We start from the raw sequence: 24,271 nt of genomic DNA, 5'->3' as shown, positions 1-24,271 counted from the left end.
ACACACGATGTGTCACGAATTTAAGATTGTTAAGTATAACATTAGTGTATTTTGAATCTGAGTGTTTTGCACATAGAAGATTCGCTAATTGTACTTCCTCATGTTGACTCATAGGTTCCTCAAGTTGATTAAAAGCTTGTTCACCAACCGGATTTGTTACCTCAGTCACACTACATCTCAGTTGCAGAGCACCAGATACAGGTGAGTTTTCGCAGCAGTCTTTTGAAGATCTTAAAATTAACAATCAATTTGAATTGATGTGGGTAAAATTAGTAACTTAATAGCTATATCTGTAATTTTAGATATTATTGTTTTTAGTAATAATGAAAATGGTTGTGATTGACACACTGCATGTTTCAGTGATGCGTGTTTGAGTCTCACTAATTTGAGAACACATTTCAACCATATTCCTAAATTCAACATTGAATCGTTTATAAACCTGTTGTCTAAAGTTTTAGGATCTCCCTGCATTTGAAAGCAAAAATATTAACGCAATAATTAAAGATAATAATAGGGTTGTGCCATTAATCATAATTGATTTTAGATTTCAAATTTTTGCCCCCCTAGAAGCTTTTTTTTAAACATTATTAAAGTTAGAGCTTATTTAGAGATATGGATTGAAATAATGGATCCTAATGGATCCAAGGTTGTGATAATTGATAATAGTTGCAAGCTGTTACTACCAGCAAAATATTAGTGCATTCCTGGAACTGGGCATTCCTGGGAACATTAGAGCATACGACACTCATATTGATCAAAGTTTGCAAAGAGCGACTGTTTTGTCCAGTTTTTTTGATCATTGATGCTGTAATATATTGGAAAGCTAGAATGTGTACCATAGAACTTCAAATAATAGCCGAGTCCCAAATAGACGCCTGTCTCTTTTTCGCGTCTGGTGTGGCGACAATTTATTTATCTAATTTATGACAGAAATATATCACTCTTGTATAACTTTTGAACAGTATACGTTTTTAACAGTAACACCGTGTCCTAACCAGACGCAATGCGATAAGATTCCAGCAACAAGATATTTGCCTGTCCACACCAGTTGTGTCGCGACTACGAAATGACTAAGTCAAAATCAATCAAAACCCATTAGAAAACCCAAAACCCGCGTGTGGGCGGGTGGGCACAGCACCAGAGAGAAAATCTCGACTGTACTCGCAAGAAAATGGATAAGTAGCTACATAATCAAATTCACAAATATTACACCATATAAACATTAGTAAAAATACATAATGATTTAAGCAATCTTTGTCAAAGAATACACTTGTTTGAATGTTCATGTTTCCATTTGTTTCATTTCAAGATCTAAGGTGAATTATCCATTGTTGCTTTAACAGCTACAAAACTGGGAGCACTAAATGATATTCAAAGTCACATTACATGCTTTTAACATTAAATAGTACTCAAGATTATCATTGACACTCTTTGTGTTTTTTGTTCCAGCGCAACGTCGCGGAGAAATAGAAACAGTATCTAAAATAGAATTGACGTGTGTCGCCATTGTGGCTGGCTAGGGGGAAAAAACTCTGATTAACATGGAAGATATACCTTTTATCCTGGCTGTCTTCAGAGTTGGGGAACATTGTCAGAGCAGTAGGAAGCAAGTTTTATTCCAGGACAACCTTGTACGTGGGTTGATTCATGCGTCCTTCACAAAGACAAATCTGCCCGATTCCAGCCTTGCTGAAACACCCTCAGATCATCACCGATCCTCCTATCAAATTTCACAGTGAGTGCGAGACACTGTGGCTTGTAGGCTTCTCCAGGTCTCAGTCTGACCATTAGATGACCAGGTGTTGGGCAAAGCTGAAATTGATTATCTGAGGGTGCTTCAGCAAGGCTGGAATCTGGCATATTTGTCTTTGTGAAGGACGCATGAATCAAGCCACGTGCAAGGTTGTTCAATGTTCACCAACTCTGAAGACAGCCAGGTCAATCAAGGTGTGGATGGAGGACCACCAGATCAAGACCCTGTCATGGCTAGCCCAATCTCCAGACCTGAACCCTCTGAAAACCTCTGGAATGTGATCAAGAGGAAGACGGATGTTCACAAGCCATCAAACAAAGCCGAGCTGCTTGAATTTTTTGCACCAGGAGTGGCATAAAGTCACCCAACATCAATGTGAAAGACTGGTGGAGAGCATGCCAAGATGCATGAAAGCTGTGATTGAAAAAAAGGGTTATTCCACCAAATATTGGTTTCAGTACTCTTCTTAAGAACTCTTCCTAAAACATAAGTATTGTTTAAAAATGAATGCAAACTAATTTTCTTTCCATTATTTGAGGTCTGACAACACTGCATCTTTTTTATTATGTTGACCAGTTTTCCTTTTTTTTGCAAATAAATGCTCAAAATGACAATGTTTATTTGGAATTTGGGATAAACGTTGTCAGTAGTTTATAGAATAAAGCAAAAATGTTAATTTTACCCAAACGCATATCTATAAATAGTAAAACCAGAGAAACTGATAATTTTGCAGTGGTCTGCATTTTTTCCAGAGCTGTATATATTAAAGAAAAACGTCCAATTATGGAGAGTATAAGTTGCTAAATATTTAATGCAGGAGTTGTCAAAACAATTTAATAAATAGGGTATGATTTTATTAATATATATATATATATATATAGGGTGTTTAATTTTGCTGCAATCTATTTGCTTCTCTTTTCTGTAGCTTTTGGCAGCCTGTAAACATATACCTTAGATGTCTTGTCAAATCTATTTGTTCAGTCCATCTCAAAGCTCTTTCCCATTTTAGATGTGTTTTTTGTTTTTTGCGGAATTCACGCTGACAACCAATGCTACCACCTTTTTGCCACTCAGTGTGTGTGTAACCGCAGTCACTCCGGCCGACGGTGATGTCACGCGCATATCCTCTATATAAATCAGTATTTTCTCCTAGAAATAAATGCATTTGAAATGCCGGTTTACATTTTTGAAATGTATGTTTAATGTGATAATGAAAGTTCTAGTCCCACGCTGAATCTTTAATCTCTTTCTTTTTTTCCAGCCGACTGACAATGAGATCGATGTTGTTCAGAGTGTTAAGGTGGGCATCTTGACAGTGATCGAGGACACCAGACAAGATTGTGCAAGATTGAGGGGGAGATTGTCATTGTGGATCTCCAAGACATTCCGAATGCCTTCGTCACATTGTTTGGACTGTTTTATGTTTTAAATATCAACTATCCCAAAGAGCTGCGATACACCTTTGAGGTGATCCAGCGGATCTTCATGAAGATTGATGGGGAAAGCTGCTCCGCAAAGGTTCATGGACTGAAAAACAAACTAATGCGGTGAAGTGCATGCAACTGAACATCACATAAAAAAAAAAAAAAAAAAAAAAAAATATATATATATATATATATATATATATATATATATATATATATATATATATATATATATATACTCACCTATAGGATTATAAGGAACACCTGTTCAATTTCTCATTAATATAATTATCTAATCAACCAATCACATGGCAGTTGCTTCAATGCATTTAGGGGTGTGGTCCTGGTCAAGACAATCTCCTGAACTCCAAACTGAATGTCAGAATGGGAAAGAAATGGTGATTTAAGCAAGTTTTAGCGTGGCATGGTTGTTGTTGCCAGACGGGCCGGTCTGAGTATTTCACAATCTGCTCAGTTACTGGGATTTTCATGCACAACCATTTCTAGGGTTTACAAAGAATGGTGTGAAAAGGGAAAAACATCCAGTATGCGGCAGTCCTGTGGGCGAAAATGTCTTGTTGATGCTAGAGGTCAGAGGAGAATGGGCTGACTGATTCAAGCTGATAGAAGAGCAACTTTGACTGAAATAACCACTCGTTACAACCGAGGTATGCAGCAAAGCATTTGTGAAGCCACAACACGCACAACCTTGAGGCGGATGGGCTACAACAGCAGAAGACCCCACCGGGTACCACTTATCGCCACTACAAATAGGAAAAAGAGGCTACAATTTGCAAGAGCTCACCAAAATGTGACCGTTGAAGACTGGAAAAATGTTGCCTGGTTTGATGAGTCTCGATTTCTGTTAAGACATTCAGAAGGTAGAGTCAGAATTTGGCGTAAACAGAATGAGAACATGGATCCATCATGCCTTGTTACCTCTGTGCAGGCTGGTGGTGGTGGTGTAATGGTGTGGGGGATGTTTTCTTGGCACACTTTAGGCCCCTTAGTGCCAATTGGGCATCGTTTAAATGCCAGGGCCTACCTGAGCATTGTTTCTGACCATGTCCATCCCTTTATGGCCACCATGTACCCATCCTCTAATGGCTACTTCCAGCAGGATAATGCACCATGTCACAAAGCTTGAATCATTTCAAATTGGTTTCTTGAACATGACAATGAGTTCACTGTACTACAATGGCCAGATCTCAACCCAATAGAGCATATTTTGGATGTGGTGGAAAGGGAGCTTCGTGCCCTGGATGTGCATCCCACAAATCTCCATCAACTGCAAGATGCTATCCTATCAATATGGGCCAACATTTCTAAAAAATGCTTTCAGCACCTTGTTGAATCAATGCCATGTAGAATTAAGGCAGTTCTGAAGGCGAAAGGGGGTCAAACAAAGTATTAGTATGGTGTTCCTAATAATCCTTTAGGTGAGTGTGTATATATACAGTATATATATATATATATATATATATATATATATATATATATATATATATATATATATATATATATATATATATATATATATATATATATATATATATATATATATCGATATATAAATGCTGCCTTGTCTGAGACCCTTGCAAAATCAAAAGAGACCAGTTTTCGTAATGCAAATTGCAAAGTGTTCCAGTTTACTGTGAGTGGTTTATCTCAAGTGAAATATCATCATATATTGTGATAGTCCTAAATCTGTTTCAGACAAACCACACATTTTTCTTCCACATTTAAGCTGTGGGCATGACATTACAAGCTGCTATCTGCTTGAACAAACAGCCACTACACAAAAGTCAATTAATCAACAAGCAAAGGCCACCTGGATCTCAGACTGGAGTCTTTATCATGATGTTATTATCAGGAACACCCAAGGGACCATGAAACTTTTGTTACACATTTGTGGTTGAGATGCTCATTAGCCCAGCAATGGTTTTACAGAAGCAAGTGAGACTCATTACTTTCCAAACACCTGTCATGGCCGTGCCTTATAAACAGACTGGAAAGGACACAGGAGCATACATTTTTTATTTTCATTGCTTTTCTACAGGAAAGGCCCCATTCATGAGTTTTATCAACCTAAGCATATCACTCAAATGAAGCCACAGCTAAAGCCTTTATTAAATAATTGGTCATTTATGCGCCAAGAATCTTCTAAAGACTTTCTTATATGAAGGCTTCAATTGTTCAATTTTTCAAATCCGCTTCTTCACTTAGGAAAGACAGCTTAATGCGAGTAGAGATAAAAAAAAAAGCCTCACTCAGATTTGAGTTTGCATAATTGTGCTGCCATTGTGAAGGCACCCAAAATGACCCATAATTAATCAAATGACTCATTATCAAAACATAATGAGTCAAATGAAGCCAAACAGTAAAAAATTAAACATGCATTAATGGACCTCAGAAGAAATATCACTCTATTGTGAAGTGCATAATTCACAGAGGCTTTCTAAAATTATTCTGATTTTAATCAAAAACTGTAACCTTATACTTGCCTGTATATCCTGTGAAACATTCACATCTGTAGGAAGTTGTTGAGACCTGCACACAAGTTCCTTCCTTGCACCCTTTTCGGCAATTCTGATGTCCAATGATTTCAGAGCAGTTGACACCTTTGGTGTGAAAATAGACATTAGCTATATTGAATGCATGCATATTATTCAGTAGCCTACATTATCAGATTTTTTGGCATGCCTTATGTCAAAATGGTTTATATAATTATATAATGTAAAGGATTTGAGAAGAAATTTCTTCCTTCTGCATTCAATAATTCTCTATCACCTTCAGTGATATAACTACACAAATATTGATTTTACAAAACTTCATATAATGCAATCTGGTTTGAACTTTGCAAAAATTGTAAATATCAACACATATTAAAGGAATACCCACTTCAATGCAGTATTATTTCCCTGGCATTGTATATGCCATTCAAGTGAAGTGGGTGGTTATTTTAAATTATGTCAATTACAACGTACAATGACGTTCCAAATGCACGCCATTTTTGAATTGAGCGGATTTGCCAATCAGTAAGTGGAAAACACCAAACCAGACTGAAAAAGTTATGTGAACCTTTTCACATAACTCAATCAGTTATGTGCATCATTCAATCAGTTAAAACTGGTTGAATGATACAATTTGTGATTGTACTCTCAAACTCTCATTGTACACCAAATGAATTTAACTTCAAAATGTTGCCCACAGGAATGAGATTGTGTGTTGGGTGGACCTCAGTCTTCGTAATAATTAATGTTATTGATTAATTATTTTGTTTTCAAATGAAAGAGTACAATTAGAAATGAGACCCTTGAGGTAGAGTAGACGGACCTGAGTGAATTGTTGTTGCTTTCAATCTATTTGTATACACAGGGGTTCACATAACTTTTTCAGTCTGGTTTGGTGCTCACACTGCACATAGTGGAGTGTGACCTATTAAATATAACTATATATATATATTTTTAATTATAGTGTTATTTCACTTTATTTACTTAGTTTTTAAATAAAATGGTAGTGTGATAATACTATTAGGCTATATTTTAAAATTAAAAAAAGAGTATTAATTAAAAATAAAATAATTTTATAGTACACTAAAAAATACAATGCTAATATTTACATTTTCAATTTAGATTCAATGTAAGATTTTCCTAAAATCAGCAAGCTTTTATTTTGGTGGGTTGCCAGGAAGTAAGTTTATGCACTGAAACTGGCAGATGTATTATGCATTCAGTTCAAATGGAAATTATAGTTAGTTGATCTTAAACTGTGATTTTGCATTAACAGCTGTCAAAACCATGTCGGTACACAAATGAGTGAAATTATTTACCCAGCGCATTTTATTATCTTGGTCTCGCATGCGCACCTGCACACCACTTATGTGCACCCCTGTATGTATATATATATATATATATATATATATATATATATATATATATACTCACAATGGACTCTGCATTAAAGGAATTTTAAGCTCACATTAAGCTTAGTCGACAGCATTTTTTGTGCCATAATTTTGATTACAACAAAATATAATTTGAACTTAAGTTGAAGGTCAAAATGGCAGGTTAAACTGCAGGGTTGTGCACCATTCTGAATTTCATAGAGAATGCCTGATACATGTCTGAATTTGATTTAAGGTAGCAAACAGGATGCAGAGTTACAATTTGAATGTAAGGAAGTATTAAAATGAATTGAAATTCATATAAATGTACATTTGCAAGAATACAACTAAAAAATGTCAAAACCATTTTAAATGTTAATTTGACAAAGCCTTGTTTGAACGATTTAAAAAAGATTGTAAGTACATAACTGCAATTGCAAGTTTTGCTTTATGCAATAAATGCTGCCATGTGGAGCTTAAATTGTTGTTACAATTTCGGTTGAAGCAGGATCTAAGTGCAGTGGTAATATTTAATAAACAGTCGCAAACTAAACAAAATAAACTCAGAACAAAAACCAGAACAACCTACACATGCAACATTAAAAAGCTGACAAAGAACCAGACAGAACACAGGGTTTACATAGACTGAACTGAAGAGCAAATTAACAAGACACACCTGAACTGAACTAACAATCAATCAGACAAACACCATAGAAACAAACAGGCAGGGGGCGGAGAAAGACAGAACTGAACTAATTGACGGAACACAGACAAAGACCGAAATCAAACATACTGACAATGTGACACTTGTATTGAGCCTGCATGGCCGTTATTAAAATTATATTTACAAAACAACAGACAAATGTTCACTTCTGCAGAGTAAACGAGAATTCCTCACCTGTGAATGGTGCGAGACAAAGACATTCGTAAGCTGGGAGATCTGTGTAGGCAGTTCTCTTGTTCACGCAGGTGGCTCCGTTTAAACAAGGCTGTTCATAGCATCCATCAATGTTCTCACAATAATGTCCAGAAAATTGTTTGTGGCACTGACAGCTAAACGAATCATCCTTATATGTAGCTTTGCATTCACCTTTACCCGAACACAGGCGAAGAAGAGGTGAGCTCTGGCAGTGCTGAGGCTTTACCAGAAGTGCAATGCGTAGGCCAAGCCTACACAGATGACTACCGCCTCTATGAACAACCGTGAAGTAATTCATACCGGACGCCAGCCACTTCGATTCCACTTGCAAAGTACCATTAATACTGTTGGCGAACACCAACTGCTCCTTTCTTGGCTCTAAAATCAAGCAGTTTTCAAACTCCTCTTTGGACACATTGATTAGGTGGATACCATATTGTTCCAGCATTCTGTCAGCAGAAACAAATATCACATCTCCAAGTTGAAGGTCCAGTGGGCAAAACTGAGGAAAGTGATATGCCCCAGTTGTCCACAAGTATCCATTTGTTTCTGTTTGTCTGTTCCAGCACTGGGTGCTGGAACATGGGTTCTCCATGAGGGTCCACCTCACGCTGATGTTCTTTGGCTGAGTGTGCCATTCACGAGACGTGGCTCTGCGGCAGGTTACCTGGCCATAGATGGTGCCATCTACTAAACAGCTGAGCAGGAAGGCAATGATAACTAGTTTTCTCATGTTTGTCTTTCTTCAACCTTGACTGTTTCTTTATTTAGCCACTTGATGCTTTTCTTCAGTCTGAAGCTTTTCTGGATTTGTTTTGATGTCTGTAAGCAAATATATACAATGCAGTAATATAGCATGTTGCAAAAACAGCATATTTACAGCCTTTAAAATTAATTATTGAAACAGAAATGTCTCTAAGATAGCATATTTTCTAGCAATTCATTGATAGATAACCCAAAAAAGACAGTTGTCATTTTTCCTTCATTTATTCACTCACTCTCATGTTTTTGAAGAATCACTATGATTTTGTCATATAATCACCATTAGGGCTGGGTGTCGATACAGATTTTCTGATTCAAATCAAATTCTGATTCATAAACTCTTAATAGATTCTGATACATTTGTGTATATTTAGTTAGAATGGCCATTTGCTTACATATGAAACTTTCTAAATTATACAGGGCCGTGCTGCAGACGGATTCAGACTAGAATCTGGCCACACTACTTGCACATAGGGGTGTGCGATATCATGATTTTAGATCGTGAACGATTTGGTCGATCAGATCACAAGTGGACAATGCTAAATACAGCTGTTAACAGGGTCTAAAACCTTTTGAACTTGTCCACTTTGGACCACTTACAGAGATAGTCAAAAACGCATTTGACCGGATTGCTTTCATTGTGTAAACGCATTCGTACAGCCGCAAAAGTCCCCCTTCTGACCTCACATGTAAACATTATGGGAAGCTCAGTTCGGTTGTAGTTTTGGCGCCTCCGTCCAAACATACTGTACAACACTAAATACATTAAAATTATTTAGCAACACAGCGGTAGCGTTACTCTCACCTGACACTGCAGTTTTTTTGCAATCACAAAGTTTATTATTTGCATGTGTTTTAAAAGCCTTGCCATTTAAACATTTTATTTGCATGCTTTTCTGACATGAGCTTTTCTGGGCGCATAAACTTGAAGCGCGCACACACTAAAAGCCTGTCAAACAGTGAGTGAGTACTAAACTAAGTTTTCTTTCACGTTTTATAGCGTTTAAACTGTCAAATACAGACAAAGTTTACATAAACACAGTCTGTTATGTCTTTAGTGAACATTTTGGTAAAAAACGGATGTGCGTTTGTATATTAGACCTGTGCATTCGTTCTTAAAGTGACTGCAGCCTAATAAACATGTAGTTGTCTGTGACATTAATGTTAATCAAAGAACAAAAGACAAATAGAAAATCACTCACTGCTCTTCGCTGAATAACTTTAGTAGCTTTAATAGGAATCAAATGTATATTAAATTTATTCAGTAAAGTCTATGTAGCGTTTTTTTTTTCTTTTCTTACATTTGCTTAATATCTTATTTGAATGCTACTGCTAAATGTATCTGCTTTAGCAGAAAAAAAGCACTGTTTTTCATTTTTATTTTATTGTATCTGTCCCATTATGTATAATGAAATAAAATAAAGTGCAATGAGATTTATCTTTGCCCACACCTTTGGCCTAAATGGTCTGACATTCTTTTTTTTTTCTTTTATATTTTGTTAACTTCTAAGGCTAAATTTTTAAAACACGGAAATTAGTTTGGCTGTACTGCACAATGACTTGGAAAAAAAAGTCTTAAAATCCAACAAGAAAAAAAGAACAGAGATTAAATCGTTAAATGTGATATGATATTTTAGCCATATTATGCCCTCGTCCACCCCTACTTGAACAGTATATTTTTGATTCACTTGAAAAGAACCAGCTCTTAAGAGTCATTTGTTCACAAATTGGACTACACTGTTCACATTGTTGTTGTTTTTTTTAATGTTTTTGCATGAAGAGCTGTGAAGTCTCACTCCGGTTGTTAAGTCTGATGTCACCGTTTGCCCAAAGATCCCAAAAGCAAACAACAAATGGTGCTAATATACACTCATGGTGTGCTGTAGCACTACCCAAAAATCACCTTTATATCTGTACCGAAATCTCAGCTAACCAGACAATGATTCATATTTTCTAAAACACAAAATTCAATTCAATACAGAAGGCAAATCACATTTCACAATATGATTCAGTCATAAGATTTAGCAAGCATTATAGCTAACTTATACATTAAGAGACTATTAGGATTAAAAATGAACAATAGGACCCAAACTGTGCGGTTAAGTGTGATAGTTCAACAGAAATGTAGTCACGTCAGGATGAGAACAGGATCTATGAAATGTGAATGTGAACTGTTGTTGTATGGACAAGAGCTTTAAAACCATAAAATAAAAATAAAAAATTCTTCTATTTTTTGTCTACCACAGAAAAAATTAGCAGCATACAAGCTTGCAATGTCATGAGGGTGAGTAAATAATGACAGAATTTTTATTTTTGGGTGAGTTATTCATTTAACTTGTAGGTATAGCTCCTGTGGAGGAATAAAAAGAATCTGCAATAGTTGTGAAACTAATAAATAAGGAACTCATGCATAGAATACAAAATGAGAAAACCTCCAGTGAGCATGACATACATTGAGTGGCTCAAGATTTAAATGTGGTTTCAGGGCTCCTTCACATCGCTGCAGAACCATGGATTTCTCCTACAGCTTGGCATCGTTCTGCCCCCACGGAATCAACTTCAGTAAAATGGCCATCTCTCTGCTCTACCTGCCTGCATGAGGCTATTCAAACTAATGAGCAGTCACATTTGACTCTCCTTTCCTGTGTGCTCTCAATCTGGGACTGCTTGCCTGGAAGAATCATTGCCCTCAAATCTCTCACCATGAGTGGCAAGGAGGGTAGTAACAGTCTACTCCACAGGTTTTTGTCAGGTGTGTTTCACCCACTTTGCTAGTTGGGGAGACTGAAATTGAATTGCATTTGCCTTCATTTCGATTTTTAAAAAAAAAATGTACAGAAAAAAATGTATGTTGTATTTGATTGACAGCAATTGATTGTTAAAGGGTAATTCTATCATCATTTACTCACCCTCACGTCAAATACAAAAATATATTTCAAGAACATTTGTAACCAGTTTTTGTGTCCATTGACTGCCATTGTATCATTTCTCAAATCTTCTTTTAAGTTCCCCAGAAAAAAAAATCATACAAGTTTGGAACAACATGAGGGTAAGTAAATGATGGAATAATCTCTATTTTTGAGTAATCTATCTCTTTAACGTAACATTGAGCACTTGTGCAGTAAATCAGATAGCCACCACTAAAGGCCTTGATGTCTGTAGCTCAGTCATAGACATGGCTTTAATAGCCTCTTACCACAGGCAGACAATTTCCATTTTGATTTGATTTTACAGGATCTACAGTCTATACTTTTAGTAGAATATAAATTGGTCTGAATTACAGTACATAAATAGCGATGACCTTTCAAAATAAACATAAGACCACTCGTCTAACTAAATTTGTTCATGTGTGCCATTACTGTAGGTATATATATAATCATCATGGATCACTTATTTCTTAGCTGATGCTGCCTAATACATGCCTAAATCTGACCACACCTTAACAATGGACAGTGTTTCCATAAACCCAGGTGTCTTGAAACCGGTGTGGTATGTTGTAACCTTGTGATAAAGCCACTGCCTAACTGACCTGACAGGATTTTCTTAATAAATGTTGTTGAGTCAAAAAGTACGTTTACTCCTCGTAAACATACTTTTTACACGTTTACACGGGGGGTGGGGGGGCATAGGCATATGTAGCCTACACACTACACACCTATATTTAGTACCTGGTATTTGTCCCTATGGCATGAATAACTTCCAGACTCATAAACCCCAGAAATGTTCCTTCTGATTGGCTCAGGGAGCTGTTTTGATCTTGATGACGTTACCATTATGTATACCTCAATGCTGCTTAAGTTCAAAACAGTTTAATAATATTTTACTTACTGTATTTGCACCTTGTTATTTTATAAATTGGTGCATCTAATTTTATACTGATAATAAATATATAATAAAGAATAAATATTCTAATACATATACAAGTGTAAAATAACAGAAAGCGCCATACCTCGTGTGGAAAGTATTGGTACTGTACAAATAATTACAAAATGTACATTTGCTAAATTAAGTGATATTGCATTGCATCTAATTACACTTGTGAAATGCCATTCCAATATCTGTATGTCCAGATATGTTGAACTTAACATTTTAACATTAACATTTTTTCTTTAAGATATGTTCTTAGTTTTATCCCAGCACAAATCACATGAGAGGTCTTATGTTTTTTTTCTCTTTTTTTTGAAACACTGTAAAATGTCAAATAGTTTGCTGTTCTTTTGTAATGCCGATTAGTCTTGCTACTGTGAACCATGAGTTGCTACTTGTTATTCCTTGTGACATGTGCTATTAGGAGGAGGCAAGAGAGTCTGATTGGGGGAAAGATATCAAACACACCCTACTTTAGCATATAAAATGTTTCAACTCAAAAACAAACAGAATAAAAGCGGCAAAAACCTGTTGATGTTTTCATCTACTTGTTTTGTTACTTACACGATCATATCTCACATCTGACCATGTGTGCTGTTAGCAAAGCTTGAGCTTCCCTAGGGTAAAAACAGCAAGTGAGAGTACTAAATAAAATATTCCCTTTCTGTCTCACACTCTTTCTGCAACCTGATCCCTACATGTCATCCACAAAAAGGAGTTAAATCAGACGAGTCTCCCCACTCCCTCTGGTCCTGCTCAAGCTTGTAAGGCAGATAAAAGAATAGTGATATGTATATATCTCTACAGCTTCAAAATTTCCATGTCTTCATCTGTAAATGATGGCAAGAATAACCAATAGACAATGACTCATTTTATTTGGATGTGATACATTCTCATTGGATAAGCTAAATAAGGGAGGAGAGAACTAAGAGGTATTTGATCCTTTTTCTAGAATATAAACATTTGATGCTGTGCAAATATCAAGAACTCTTCTGACTGGCTCTGATTTGTGACTGATTATGTTGGACAGACAAATCTGTCACGTCAAGCCGGTTTGACAACCAGAAAGTGTTTAAACCATTTCTATCTTAAGTTTGAACTGTATATTAGAATGCTGCATTGGGATTGGGGTCCCGCGGCACCCAGTGCAAATCTTGCGGGAGCGGGCGGTTTTACCTTTGCTGTTGGTGGGCAGTCAAAAATGTAGGGTGTGTGTCAGGAACTCAAAAAAATGGAGGACTCAATTACCGTGATAAAACGTGAGTAAAGTTTATTAGATAACTTTAGGGAAAATTTGAAACAGTCCATGTGACAGTGAAAATAGTTGACTCTCTGTGTGGTGGCTCCCGTGTGCTCCGCACACACATCAGCGGACAAAAGTAGCGGAGACCATCGAGAGGAAAAAAACACAGGACGACCAACTGAATGTCTCGCCCGAGTCCAGCAAGTGAGAACAGTCTTGCTACAAACTCCTCGTATGTAGCACATTCACAAGCAGAAGTAACAGAAGCAAGCAAACAAACATGAATGAGAGCACAGAACATGAAACATCCTCGCGACATAAATAGTGATCAACTGTCAACAAGGGCTAGACACAGCTGGGAGTATATAAGGTAAAGGGAATGAGCGACAGGTGTGGGAGATCAGCTTTGGATTGTGCACACAGGGCTGCAAGGCAACACTGATAGCCCAAATCTCGGGCTGCAGAAAATGACAGGACCAAAACAAACAACAGAGAAGAACCGGTGACATACCCTGACCCATGACAGCGGGTCCGGGGATTTGGCTCAACAAACGAAGTTGAGAGGAAAATTAAAGGGGCATGAATGGTGGACATTAAACAGAGAGCGCTTTCAAAAACTTGGAGTATCCCTGCATCTATAGATACAGTATTCTCCATTCATTGTAACTAATCACAAATGGATTGAGATTCGGGACCCTCTCTGATTGGTGGATCTCACATCGGGTCACAATACACACAATTTCATTGTTATATTTAGCATATACAGTACAGCATAACAACCTGACAGAAAAGCTTGTTTTTTATTGTCTTTTTTTTTTTTTTTTGCATGATGATAAATTGCATTTTAAGAAATAACTGCAAAATCAGTGGGTATAACACTCATGGAGAGAGTTTTGTCAGGTTGGTATTGCATTTGCAGTCCGTGTGTTTCTCGAGTAATGTAATAAGCATGTTAAAATGTTTTGAAGGGGCATTTGCTGCGTATGTGACATTTTTATTCTATTTATTTTTTATTTAATTTGTTTCATATGTTTTAAGTAATAAAATTAAATAGTGTGCCTTGTTAGATTACCAGAGTTTAGCTGTTGTTGTTGTTGTTAGGTGTGTGTTTTGTTACACATACATTTAAATGTTTTTTTTTTTTTTGCTTTGTTAGTTGTAATGTTTTCTTTTAAAAGTTGATGGAGTTTTATAAGGCTAATGAAAAATTCCAAATATTTTTTTTCTCATGTGTGGTGCTTTACTGTAGCATTACCAGAACTGTAACGTTTCTACAAACTGTGACAGAATTTTTGCGGTAATGGTCAGAAATTCAGCTGGACCGGCATTCAGAAAACAGTCCCACACAGGGCTCTGCTGTATATCCATTGTTCTATAATTTAAAATATTTGTGAAAAACTTTTCTTTAAAAGTATTTGTGCTAGCCCCCTTTTTTAATAGAAGCCACTTGGTTTGACATTTTGTCATTTGAGAGAAGCGTGTCTGTGGGTGTATTCACACCTGCCTTGTTTGGTTCGATTGAATCGAACTCTAGTTCGTTTACCCCCTTGGTGCGGACCTTTTGGGCAGGTGTGAATACAGCAATCGAACTCGGGTGCGGACCAAACAACCGAACCGAGACCCAGCTGAAGAGGTGGTCTCGGTACGGTTCCAAACGAACTCTGGTATGGCTCGTTTACGGTGCGAACATAAACCGACCCAATTGCAAGAAAGCACTGCGCCTTTGAGTTAACAGGCTTCCGTAGTCGGAGTTGCGTTATGGGAAAGTGATCTGTTGTAGCCTACTACATTCCATTCCGGCGCGCTGTCTGGCCACACGATACTGTTGCGCGTCTTTCTGCGCGTCGTGTGTGAATCATTGGAATGGAATGAATGAATGAGTGACAGGGCTCTCAAGTTTCACGCATTGAGCGTGACAGTCTCTCATTTCGGTCTTTTGTCACGCTCTCCCGCCACACATTGTATTTCTCACGCTGAAAAACTATTTGTAATATATTCAAAACTCTGGCCGCGCCGCTCTCACTGTGGAACCGGTAGTAATCCATCGCGTCTCCTATGGTGTTGTTAGCCAATCAGAAAATAGCACTATTGTATCTGGGTAAGATTTAACGCAACAATCAATGACACCGCGTCGGCACGACACACGTGTGGTTTTGTTTACAAATTTTGGTTCACTTGCAAAAAGAGCAGTGTGAAAGCGAACCGTACCAAAAAAAATAAAAATATATATATATATATTTGGTCCGGACCAAAGCAAGTGAACTATCGTTCTGGTGTGAATACACCCTAAGTTCTCACTGTAGCCACTGTATTGTGTGTATCCCGACCATGGCAGAGAAAGTTACAGAAGCTAATCTTTCGAACCAGATTCATCAGCTTTAAATAAAAATTGACACAAGCTTAGCATTGATTTTTCAATGAATGGATCTGCCTGTCCAAACCCCATTTTTATATCAGTCAAGGAACTGTGTCCCCTCGACAGAGAAGTGATATCTATCCCAGAGCTGCGTGATCAAAGCGTAGATGGAAGGCTGACAGATATAAAGAACTGAGAGTCTTCCTGTGCGTGGAGCCAGAGGCAAGACTGCACTATCACCACATCGTCTACTGGCAGATGGATGCCACAGGGACAGGAGAAAGCTCAAATTCAGCAGTTCAAAGCCAAGACACCCTGAAAACAGCTTGAACACTGATGGGAGAAATGATGACATTATGCTCCAACTCAACAAAGGCAAGTGGAATGAGGCAACACACTGAAGCTAGACTATATGAAGTAATGGAGACTGAAAGAAATCAGTCAACTTCCAGTATCTAATTATGTTCCTTCGAGCTTTGACATTTCAAAGTGGATCAGAAATTAACAGCCACTGCTGTGTAATGTAATTATGCAAATACCTAATTTTCTCCAAAAGTATGTGACTTTAATTAGAGCAAAGGTTCTCCCGCCAAAGAGCGGACATGCTGGTTGGACACATCCTTAATCTGTTTGGACAGATATTATCTCACTGTACAGAAAGCATATTTTTCTATGGAGCTTGGAATAGTCACTCTGGAAGTGGGACTGTTAATCATAGCGCAATCAGAAGCTAATTATTTCTGCTCCGAAGGAAAAAGGAGACCTGAAAAAAGGGCACTTCTGTGCCAAACAAGTGAAGTGTTGCTTTACACTGAGAGGCTAAATGCAAAAGCAAAGTTGATTTTTTTTTTTTTTTTTTGGCTCCAAAGTAATAAAAATAACCTGATTGATTGAGGCATGATGGTTAAGGGTGGGCTAACAAGAGGTACAAAGAGGCCTAAAAGTCTATCACAAATACTGGCTGCAGTGGCCAATGATTCAGCATTCAGCCTGAATAACTATGGCGAAAAATCAATGCCTAAAAGAACCGAACGCACAACTGATGCTGGCGCATCAGGAGATGATATCTCCTCTGTACGCAATACAAGCCCTCGCTCACGCCGCATGATCATTCCCCACGCTCTCGCGCTTGATCTTCTCTCGCCTGCTGCTTTTGCTCGATCGAACACCTTTATTTTTGGCAGTCGAGGGGCGGGACTTACTGTTTTAATAACCTGAAAAATGTCATTGGTTACATTACCCCTTTTCCGGAAGTCGGTTGTGATTGGACGCCTGTCCAATGACCTGTAATTCACTTGACTTGAGACATGAGACATCACTCAATTTGTTTTATTTAATGTGGTTTATTAATGTGTGATGTGATGTAATGCATTGTTAATATATAATAGATTCTTACCAGATATTATATTAACAGGAAGTCCTACTAGTGATTGCATTGTGTTGTTAAGAGATATTTACAGACTGTAATGACGCATTTCCATGGTTATTAGCATTGTGTTGTTAAGAGATATTTACAGACTGTAATGACGCATTTCCATGGTTATTAGCATTGTATATCTACCAACATTTTTATACATTTTAATGTAATATAAGTGGTTCATTATATTTTCTATTAAATGTAAAAGGGGTTCTGACTTCTCAAGTTAAGATACAGTACACAGCATGAATTATAGCTTACAGATGGCTTTTCAGAATTTGCTACAGAATACAGAGCAACAAAATTAAACCCAGCTTAAACCCAGTTATATTAAAATAGTATATAGTGATCTTAATCATCTACCTTATTGTAAGCTAATAACCCAATAAGAGAAAGTATAAGGCAAGTACAGTACACAGAAAAAATACAAATATCTGAATTTGTTGGGTTACAGAGAGGTGACAGATTCATGCTGTGTACTGTATAACTTAAGAAGCCAGCACTCCTTTTACATTTAATAGAAAATATAATGAACCACTCAAAATTGACATAATAGTAATACACAGGATGATAACAAAAAGCTTACACAACAACTCTTGCTTATTGATATAAACAAGTAATTTAACTTTCATCCAAAGCCCTTATATTTATTTAATGGACACTTTTTACATTTCTGAGGTTCTGAGAACCAATATAATTTTAGTTGGGTAAACATAAATACTGGTGAATGGGAGTATAGTGGTAATGTAGTGGTGATCTACAGCAAATATGACTTTGCATTCACATTTTTGTCCAATTTATTTAAGATATTTTAATGCCAATAACACAAATCATCAGAGGTGGTAAAAGTACTCAAAAATTATACTCGCGTAAAAGTATATATACCTAAATATAAAATAACTCCAGTAAAAGTAGAAAGTCCTCCATGCAAACATCACTTGGGTAAAATTACAAAAGTATCCGATTTAAAACGTACTTAAGCACCGAAAGTAAAAAGTAAATATTCAAACTGTAAATATCAATAATTAAACAGATCAATTGTTTTGGGAGTGATATGCAATGTTTTAATTGAACAAATTATTAGATACTGCAATTAAGAATTTGTTAGATTTGCAATCATAAGAGACAATGAAGCACCTTGCATCAATTCTAAACAATTTCATTAAGTTTATTGAGAGCACATTATGGTGCAATGACTGGTAGGCAATTGCTTTTATTATTTCTTTGATACAAATTTTACAATTTCAATTCAATTATTGTGGTTTGATTCCGATCTTGATTCAATATAGATTAATTTTGATAAATATTTGGTACAGTAGATACATTTTAATTTGTAAATAAAGAAAATCTCACCTAAAGCTGTAAACATAGGCTACAGAGCGCCCTAAGCTGGTATTTTTAAATATTAAAAATACATGCGGTTTTTATTATAATGACAACTTAATAATATTTTAATGATATAAGTAAAAATATAATAAATATATAGGCTGGTGCACATATTTAGCAAAATACTCATTTATACTAATACTAAATATATTACAAAATATGGTTATTAAATGTTTTTTTTTTCCTTATGTGACACATTGTTCTCCAGCTGTTTTATTGACCTCTTTCCGCGGTTGAAAAACACTGATTTATCGATATTATGTATGAGGTATATACATTTCGGTAAGTTGTACTGTATCTTTCAACATAGGCTATTATTGTTCATTTGTGTTTATTTACAATTAACTAGTAGGCTAGCTAGTAAAGAGATGAACCGCACCCCATAGCAGGCGCTAGCTATCTGTCATGTTAAAAGCGCCAAAACGGTATTTATTGTTTGAATTTCGTAATAAAGTTGACAGAATCTGAGAGCTGAGAATTTGTTTCATATAAAAAGTAGCCTGCTCTGTCTTGTCTGTCGGTGTCAATGTCCTCTTTGCTTCGCGATTTTTCTCTGCGTTAGAAAATGGATGTGTGGCATGAGAGCGTGTGGAAAGTGTCAATTGCGTGAGTCTCACACTGAATGAGTGAGAGTTGGCAGCTCTGCAATAGACATGTTCCATATAACATTAGCTGCATCAAACAGAAGATGTGCAAGATACAAGGTAAGCGGAAAACTCGGGATCATTGCTGGGCAGAGCTGCACCTTCACCAGTTTCTGCGGTCATCTTCCACCATGGCGAACTGACTGCTATGTGAGCGTATGCTGGCAAAGAGCTTGTGCATTCTTTTTTTCAAAATAAAACCAAGTTTTTGATTGGTTTGGAGAGCCAGTGTAATAAATACTTGGAGCGGGGATGGGGAAATGTAACGGAGTAAAAAGTAAACTTTGTCTTTAATATTGTAGTGGAGTAAGAGTAAAAGTAGATGCAAATAAAACATACTCAAGTAGGCTACAGATCCCCGAAAAAAATAAAATAAAGTAACAAAGTATTTTCACTTTGTTACTTACCACCACAAAATCCAGATTCACGTGGATGTGCAGCATTTTGTACAAATAGAGACATAGTTGTTAATACAAAACCTCGATTTTGTATTAATGTAGCTCAGAATTTGTGCATGCAACAAATAAGATGTGCATTTGTGGATCAGGTGACACGCGTGCATTCATTGACTCATTTCTGAGTCGATATTTGATTCATTTGGATTTTGAGACTTTCATTTCGCTGTTTTTAAGCATTTCACAACCCACACACAAACAACTACAAATGAATAGGCCTGGTGCTTATTATTAATGTGCACAACCCATCTATTTGACAAAGTCACAAATGTGTGTCACTACATTTAAACTAATTACAATACAACTTGTGTGTTATTGTACAATAACACCTTATCGACCGCTACTGCCTATTGGCGCGGACGAGCCGTGGGGCCGCCATCTTAAACCGGTCACCCGCTCCGCTCAGTGTAATCTGTTTGGCAGGTGCAATGAGCTGCCAGCGCATTTAATTAATCATATCTCACTGAATACCGAACTGATTTTCACGCGGGTTCTTTGCTGCAAAGGTCATACACGTAGCTACGATACAGGACACATTGAATATTTTGTTCACAAAATACAACCAATAGTACGGTAGTGTTAAATGTTAAATCTTACTTGTGAAAAGTAATCCCCGAGTGATGTTCCGCCGATTTGAGCAGGAATATGCTGCACAGTGCTCTGGCATCTACTGCTGCTATGCAACGCAAATAGGCGAATGACCGGTTTAAAGGGTTAGTTCACCCAAAAATGAAAATGAAAAGGACTTTTCTTCCTTGTGGGCCTGAGACGAGAGTTCAAGAGATTTCCACGACGCATGCGTGAGAACTGAACAAGAAGTATTAGAAGAAGAACGTCCTCTTCTCAGTTCTCGCGCATGCGTCGTGGGAATCTCTTGAACTCTCGTCTCAGGCCCACAAGGAAGAAAAGGAATAGTCGAATAAAGTCGTTATTTATGTTTTTTTTCCGGAAAAAAAGTAGTCTCGTCGCTTGATAAACTTATAGTTGAGCCACTGTAGGCAGATGGAATATTTAAACATGTTCTTTAATGACTTTCTGGGCCGTCAAGTTTCATTCCCTCAGGCAGCCTATGTAGCAGTGATCCACCTCTCAGATTTAATCAAAAATATCTTCATTTGTGTTCCGAAGATGAACGAAGGTCTTACGGGGTTGGTACAGCATGGGGGTGAGTAATTAATGACTTAATTTTCATTTTTGGGTGAACTAACCCTTTAAGATGGCGACTGCATTTCTTGCGCCAAAGCGGCCAATAGTCAGATGTCTGATGTCAGCGCTCGATTACGGTGCCGTTGTCTGTTTTAGTAGTTACTGCCATCTAGTGGCAGCAGGTTTTCTCAGACAGTGTGTGTGGATCGTGCTAAGCTAAACCGGCGAAATGAAAGTCTCAAAATCCAAATGAATCAAATATCGACTCAGAAATGAGTCAATGAATGCACGCGTGTCACCTGATCCACAAATGCACATCTTATTTGTTGCATGCACAAATTCTGAGCTACATTAATACAAAATCAAGGTTTTTTATTAACAACTCTCTATTTGTACAAAATGCTGCACGAATCTGGATTTTGCACACACAAGTTGTATTGTATTAGTTTAAATGTAGTGACGCACATTTGTGACTTTGTCAAATAGATGTGTAGTTGTGCACACATTAATAATAAGCACCAGGCCTATTCATTTGTAGTTGTTTGTGTGTGGGTTGTGAAATGCTTAAAAACAGTGAAAAGAAAGTCTCAAAATCCAAATGAATCAAATGAGATTGACTCAGAAAAGACGTCAATGAATGCACGCGCGTCACCTGATCCACACAAGCACATCTTCTTTGTTGCATGGGCAAATTATGATACACTAATACAAAAGAAAACATTTGTATTCACATAAATGTCTCTATTTGTACAAATTGCTTCACATTCATTCAATTTTGAATTTTGCACACACAAGTTGAAAGGCATTTGGTTGTGGTGGATAGTATTCATTGATAATTGTGCGTGCATGTGTTAATCATTTTGATACTATATTCATCCCAAATAAGTCCTGCCCCTCGGCTGCCAAAAATAAAAGTGTTCAGCGAGCAAAAACAGCAGGAGAGAGAAGATCAAGCAAATGCGTGGGAAATGATGCGCGCGCGTTCGAGGGCTTGTATTCCGTGCAGAGGAGATGTCATGCCCGGACGCAGGGTTTTAATGAGCTCGCGAGTTCCCCGTTTCCTCGCGTGTAGTTCTGTTCGGTTCTGTTATCCTCTAGCGGAAGTCATTTACTGCGTGCGCATCAGTTGTGCGCTCGCTTATTTTAGGCATTGATTTGCAGTGTTGTGCAAGTTACTTCCAAACTGTAATACAGCTACATTAATTGTTACTGTAATTTAAAAATAATTCATTAACTTACAATATTACTGTCTCAGAATTGTAATGCGTTACATTACTCCTGTATTACTTTTGAGTTACTTTCACCAGCTATACAGTAATACAACTTAACATTCTAAGGCTGTAACGATATGCGATATGAAACCGAAATCACGACACTCAGATCCATGAACCTGCAGAATCGCAACACACCCTCCAAGAGTTATCCTTCCCGTCCAGATCCAATGCTACCACATCTTTAAATTACTATTAGGATTATTTGAATTTTGAAGTTAACATTATAAAATACGCACCTGAGACCCGCAGTGACAGCTGCTGTCAAACTAGCTAAAATGGAGTGAGTCAAGTAGCTTTGCAACAGAGCAGTCATTTGAAGTCGAGAACTTTTCTCCCCCACCTTCACCTGAAGTGGAGGAGGGTGAATTGTCTGTGGACACCAGCTCAAACTGCGGTCTTGACTCCCGCATCGCGATCGGCATCCGATTATTCTTATATTCAGTCATTTTGAGGTAATTTTTTCCAGGGTTATTATTAATATTACGTTCAATATATTTTGCTGCTATGTGAAAAAAATAATCAGCAAATCGCGCCGGCGCGTTTGTCGATACCAGAGGATTAACTTTAGCCTAATAACAAGGAACGTAAATTGTGATTAAAAATATATGCTCACTCACATCATGACGCCGCTGCGGTGGTGGAGTTCATGCAGGAACAGCAGCGTTTGGCAGCGCGAGCTGTGTGGAGAAGCCCATTTCCACCTCCATTGCGTTGGAGAAGCAATCCCACGTAAAATGCAGATTGCACACTGGAGCGATAGGCGAGATTAACTACCTAGGCTACACGAAATAATCTAAATAACTATATAAATGCTATGCTAACTAGATGCTAATATATACAGTATCTATCCTGATCGTTTTCAATACTTGTAATTCCAACTCCTGACTCGCTACAGTGGTTTTGACGGAACCAGATGCTTTTATACCAGGGGCTGCCAAGGGCGTGGTGAGCTGGCACCAAGGGCGTGACAGAGTGACCTCAGAGAGTATTCTACGTCAGAGAGTACCCCTACTGCAGGAGCTTTCCGTTTAACCTGAAGAGGGCAGCACTCAGACGTTTTTACACCATATATTTTAAAATTAAAACACTTTATACCCTAATGTCAAAACATTTACTCGAATCAATGAACAGCATTATGAAGCTCCATTCTTACAAATAATTAACTAAAAAAAGTTGTTTTAGTGTTTAGTTACCCTTTAATTTCATAACAGTTCAATAAACAAATAGTTAAAATTAAGTTACTTACATTTTTAGACTGTTTTTGTTCTGTTTTAGCAGCGAAAATAGTTCCAAACAACAGAACCATATCGCGTCTCACAGCAACACTCATCCATGATTCATTACTGAATCATTCAGCGTTTTGAACTAACAGTTAATCGCTTGAGTCAAAGATTCAATTGCCCATTATTAAACCGCCTCATTCTGAATCAATCAGCCGTTTGAACGAATCGTTTACATTAATGACTCAATGACTCGCTCATTAAGACGGCCGCCTGCCGCCTCCTACTGGCGGTTTAGTTTCAAAGTATCATTCTTTTCAACATTCCTTATTTGTATATTCAAAAAATATTCAAAACAATCTCATAATCTCATTTAATACAGTTATAATTTTTCAATGTAAATTATTTAATTTGATTGGTAACAGCCTGTCTTATTATTTTAATTGAATGTATTGATAAAATGTAAGAATTTGAAATGGAATTTAGAGCATACATTAAATAAAATTAGGGGGAAAATGC

The 24,271-nt window shown here is 37.1% G+C and overlaps 1 protein-coding gene across 1 annotated transcript in view; it reads right to left on the bottom strand.

The window, feature by feature from the left end:
* The window catches only part of eys (eyes shut homolog), a 388,659-nt gene extending 379,879 nt beyond the window's left edge, over positions 1–8,780 (bottom strand). The window contains exons 1-2 of the mRNA XM_077236480.1: positions 7,962–8,780; positions 5,682–5,798 (exon numbers count right to left, since the gene is read on the bottom strand). Of these exons, the coding sequence (XP_077092595.1) occupies positions 5,682–5,798; positions 7,962–8,715 (871 nt within the window). The 5' untranslated portion in view covers positions 8,716–8,780. The remainder of the gene's footprint in view (positions 1–5,681; positions 5,799–7,961) is intronic.
* Positions 8,781–24,271: the final 15,491 nt, after the last annotated feature.

Source organism: Siphateles boraxobius, unplaced genomic scaffold (assembly GCF_051911475.1).
Source record: "Siphateles boraxobius isolate OS27281-9 unplaced genomic scaffold, OSU_SipBor_1 20, whole genome shotgun sequence".
Classification (NCBI taxonomy): Eukaryota; Metazoa; Chordata; class Actinopteri; order Cypriniformes; family Leuciscidae; genus Siphateles; species Siphateles boraxobius.
This window is presented reverse-complemented; position numbering and strand designations above follow the sequence as displayed.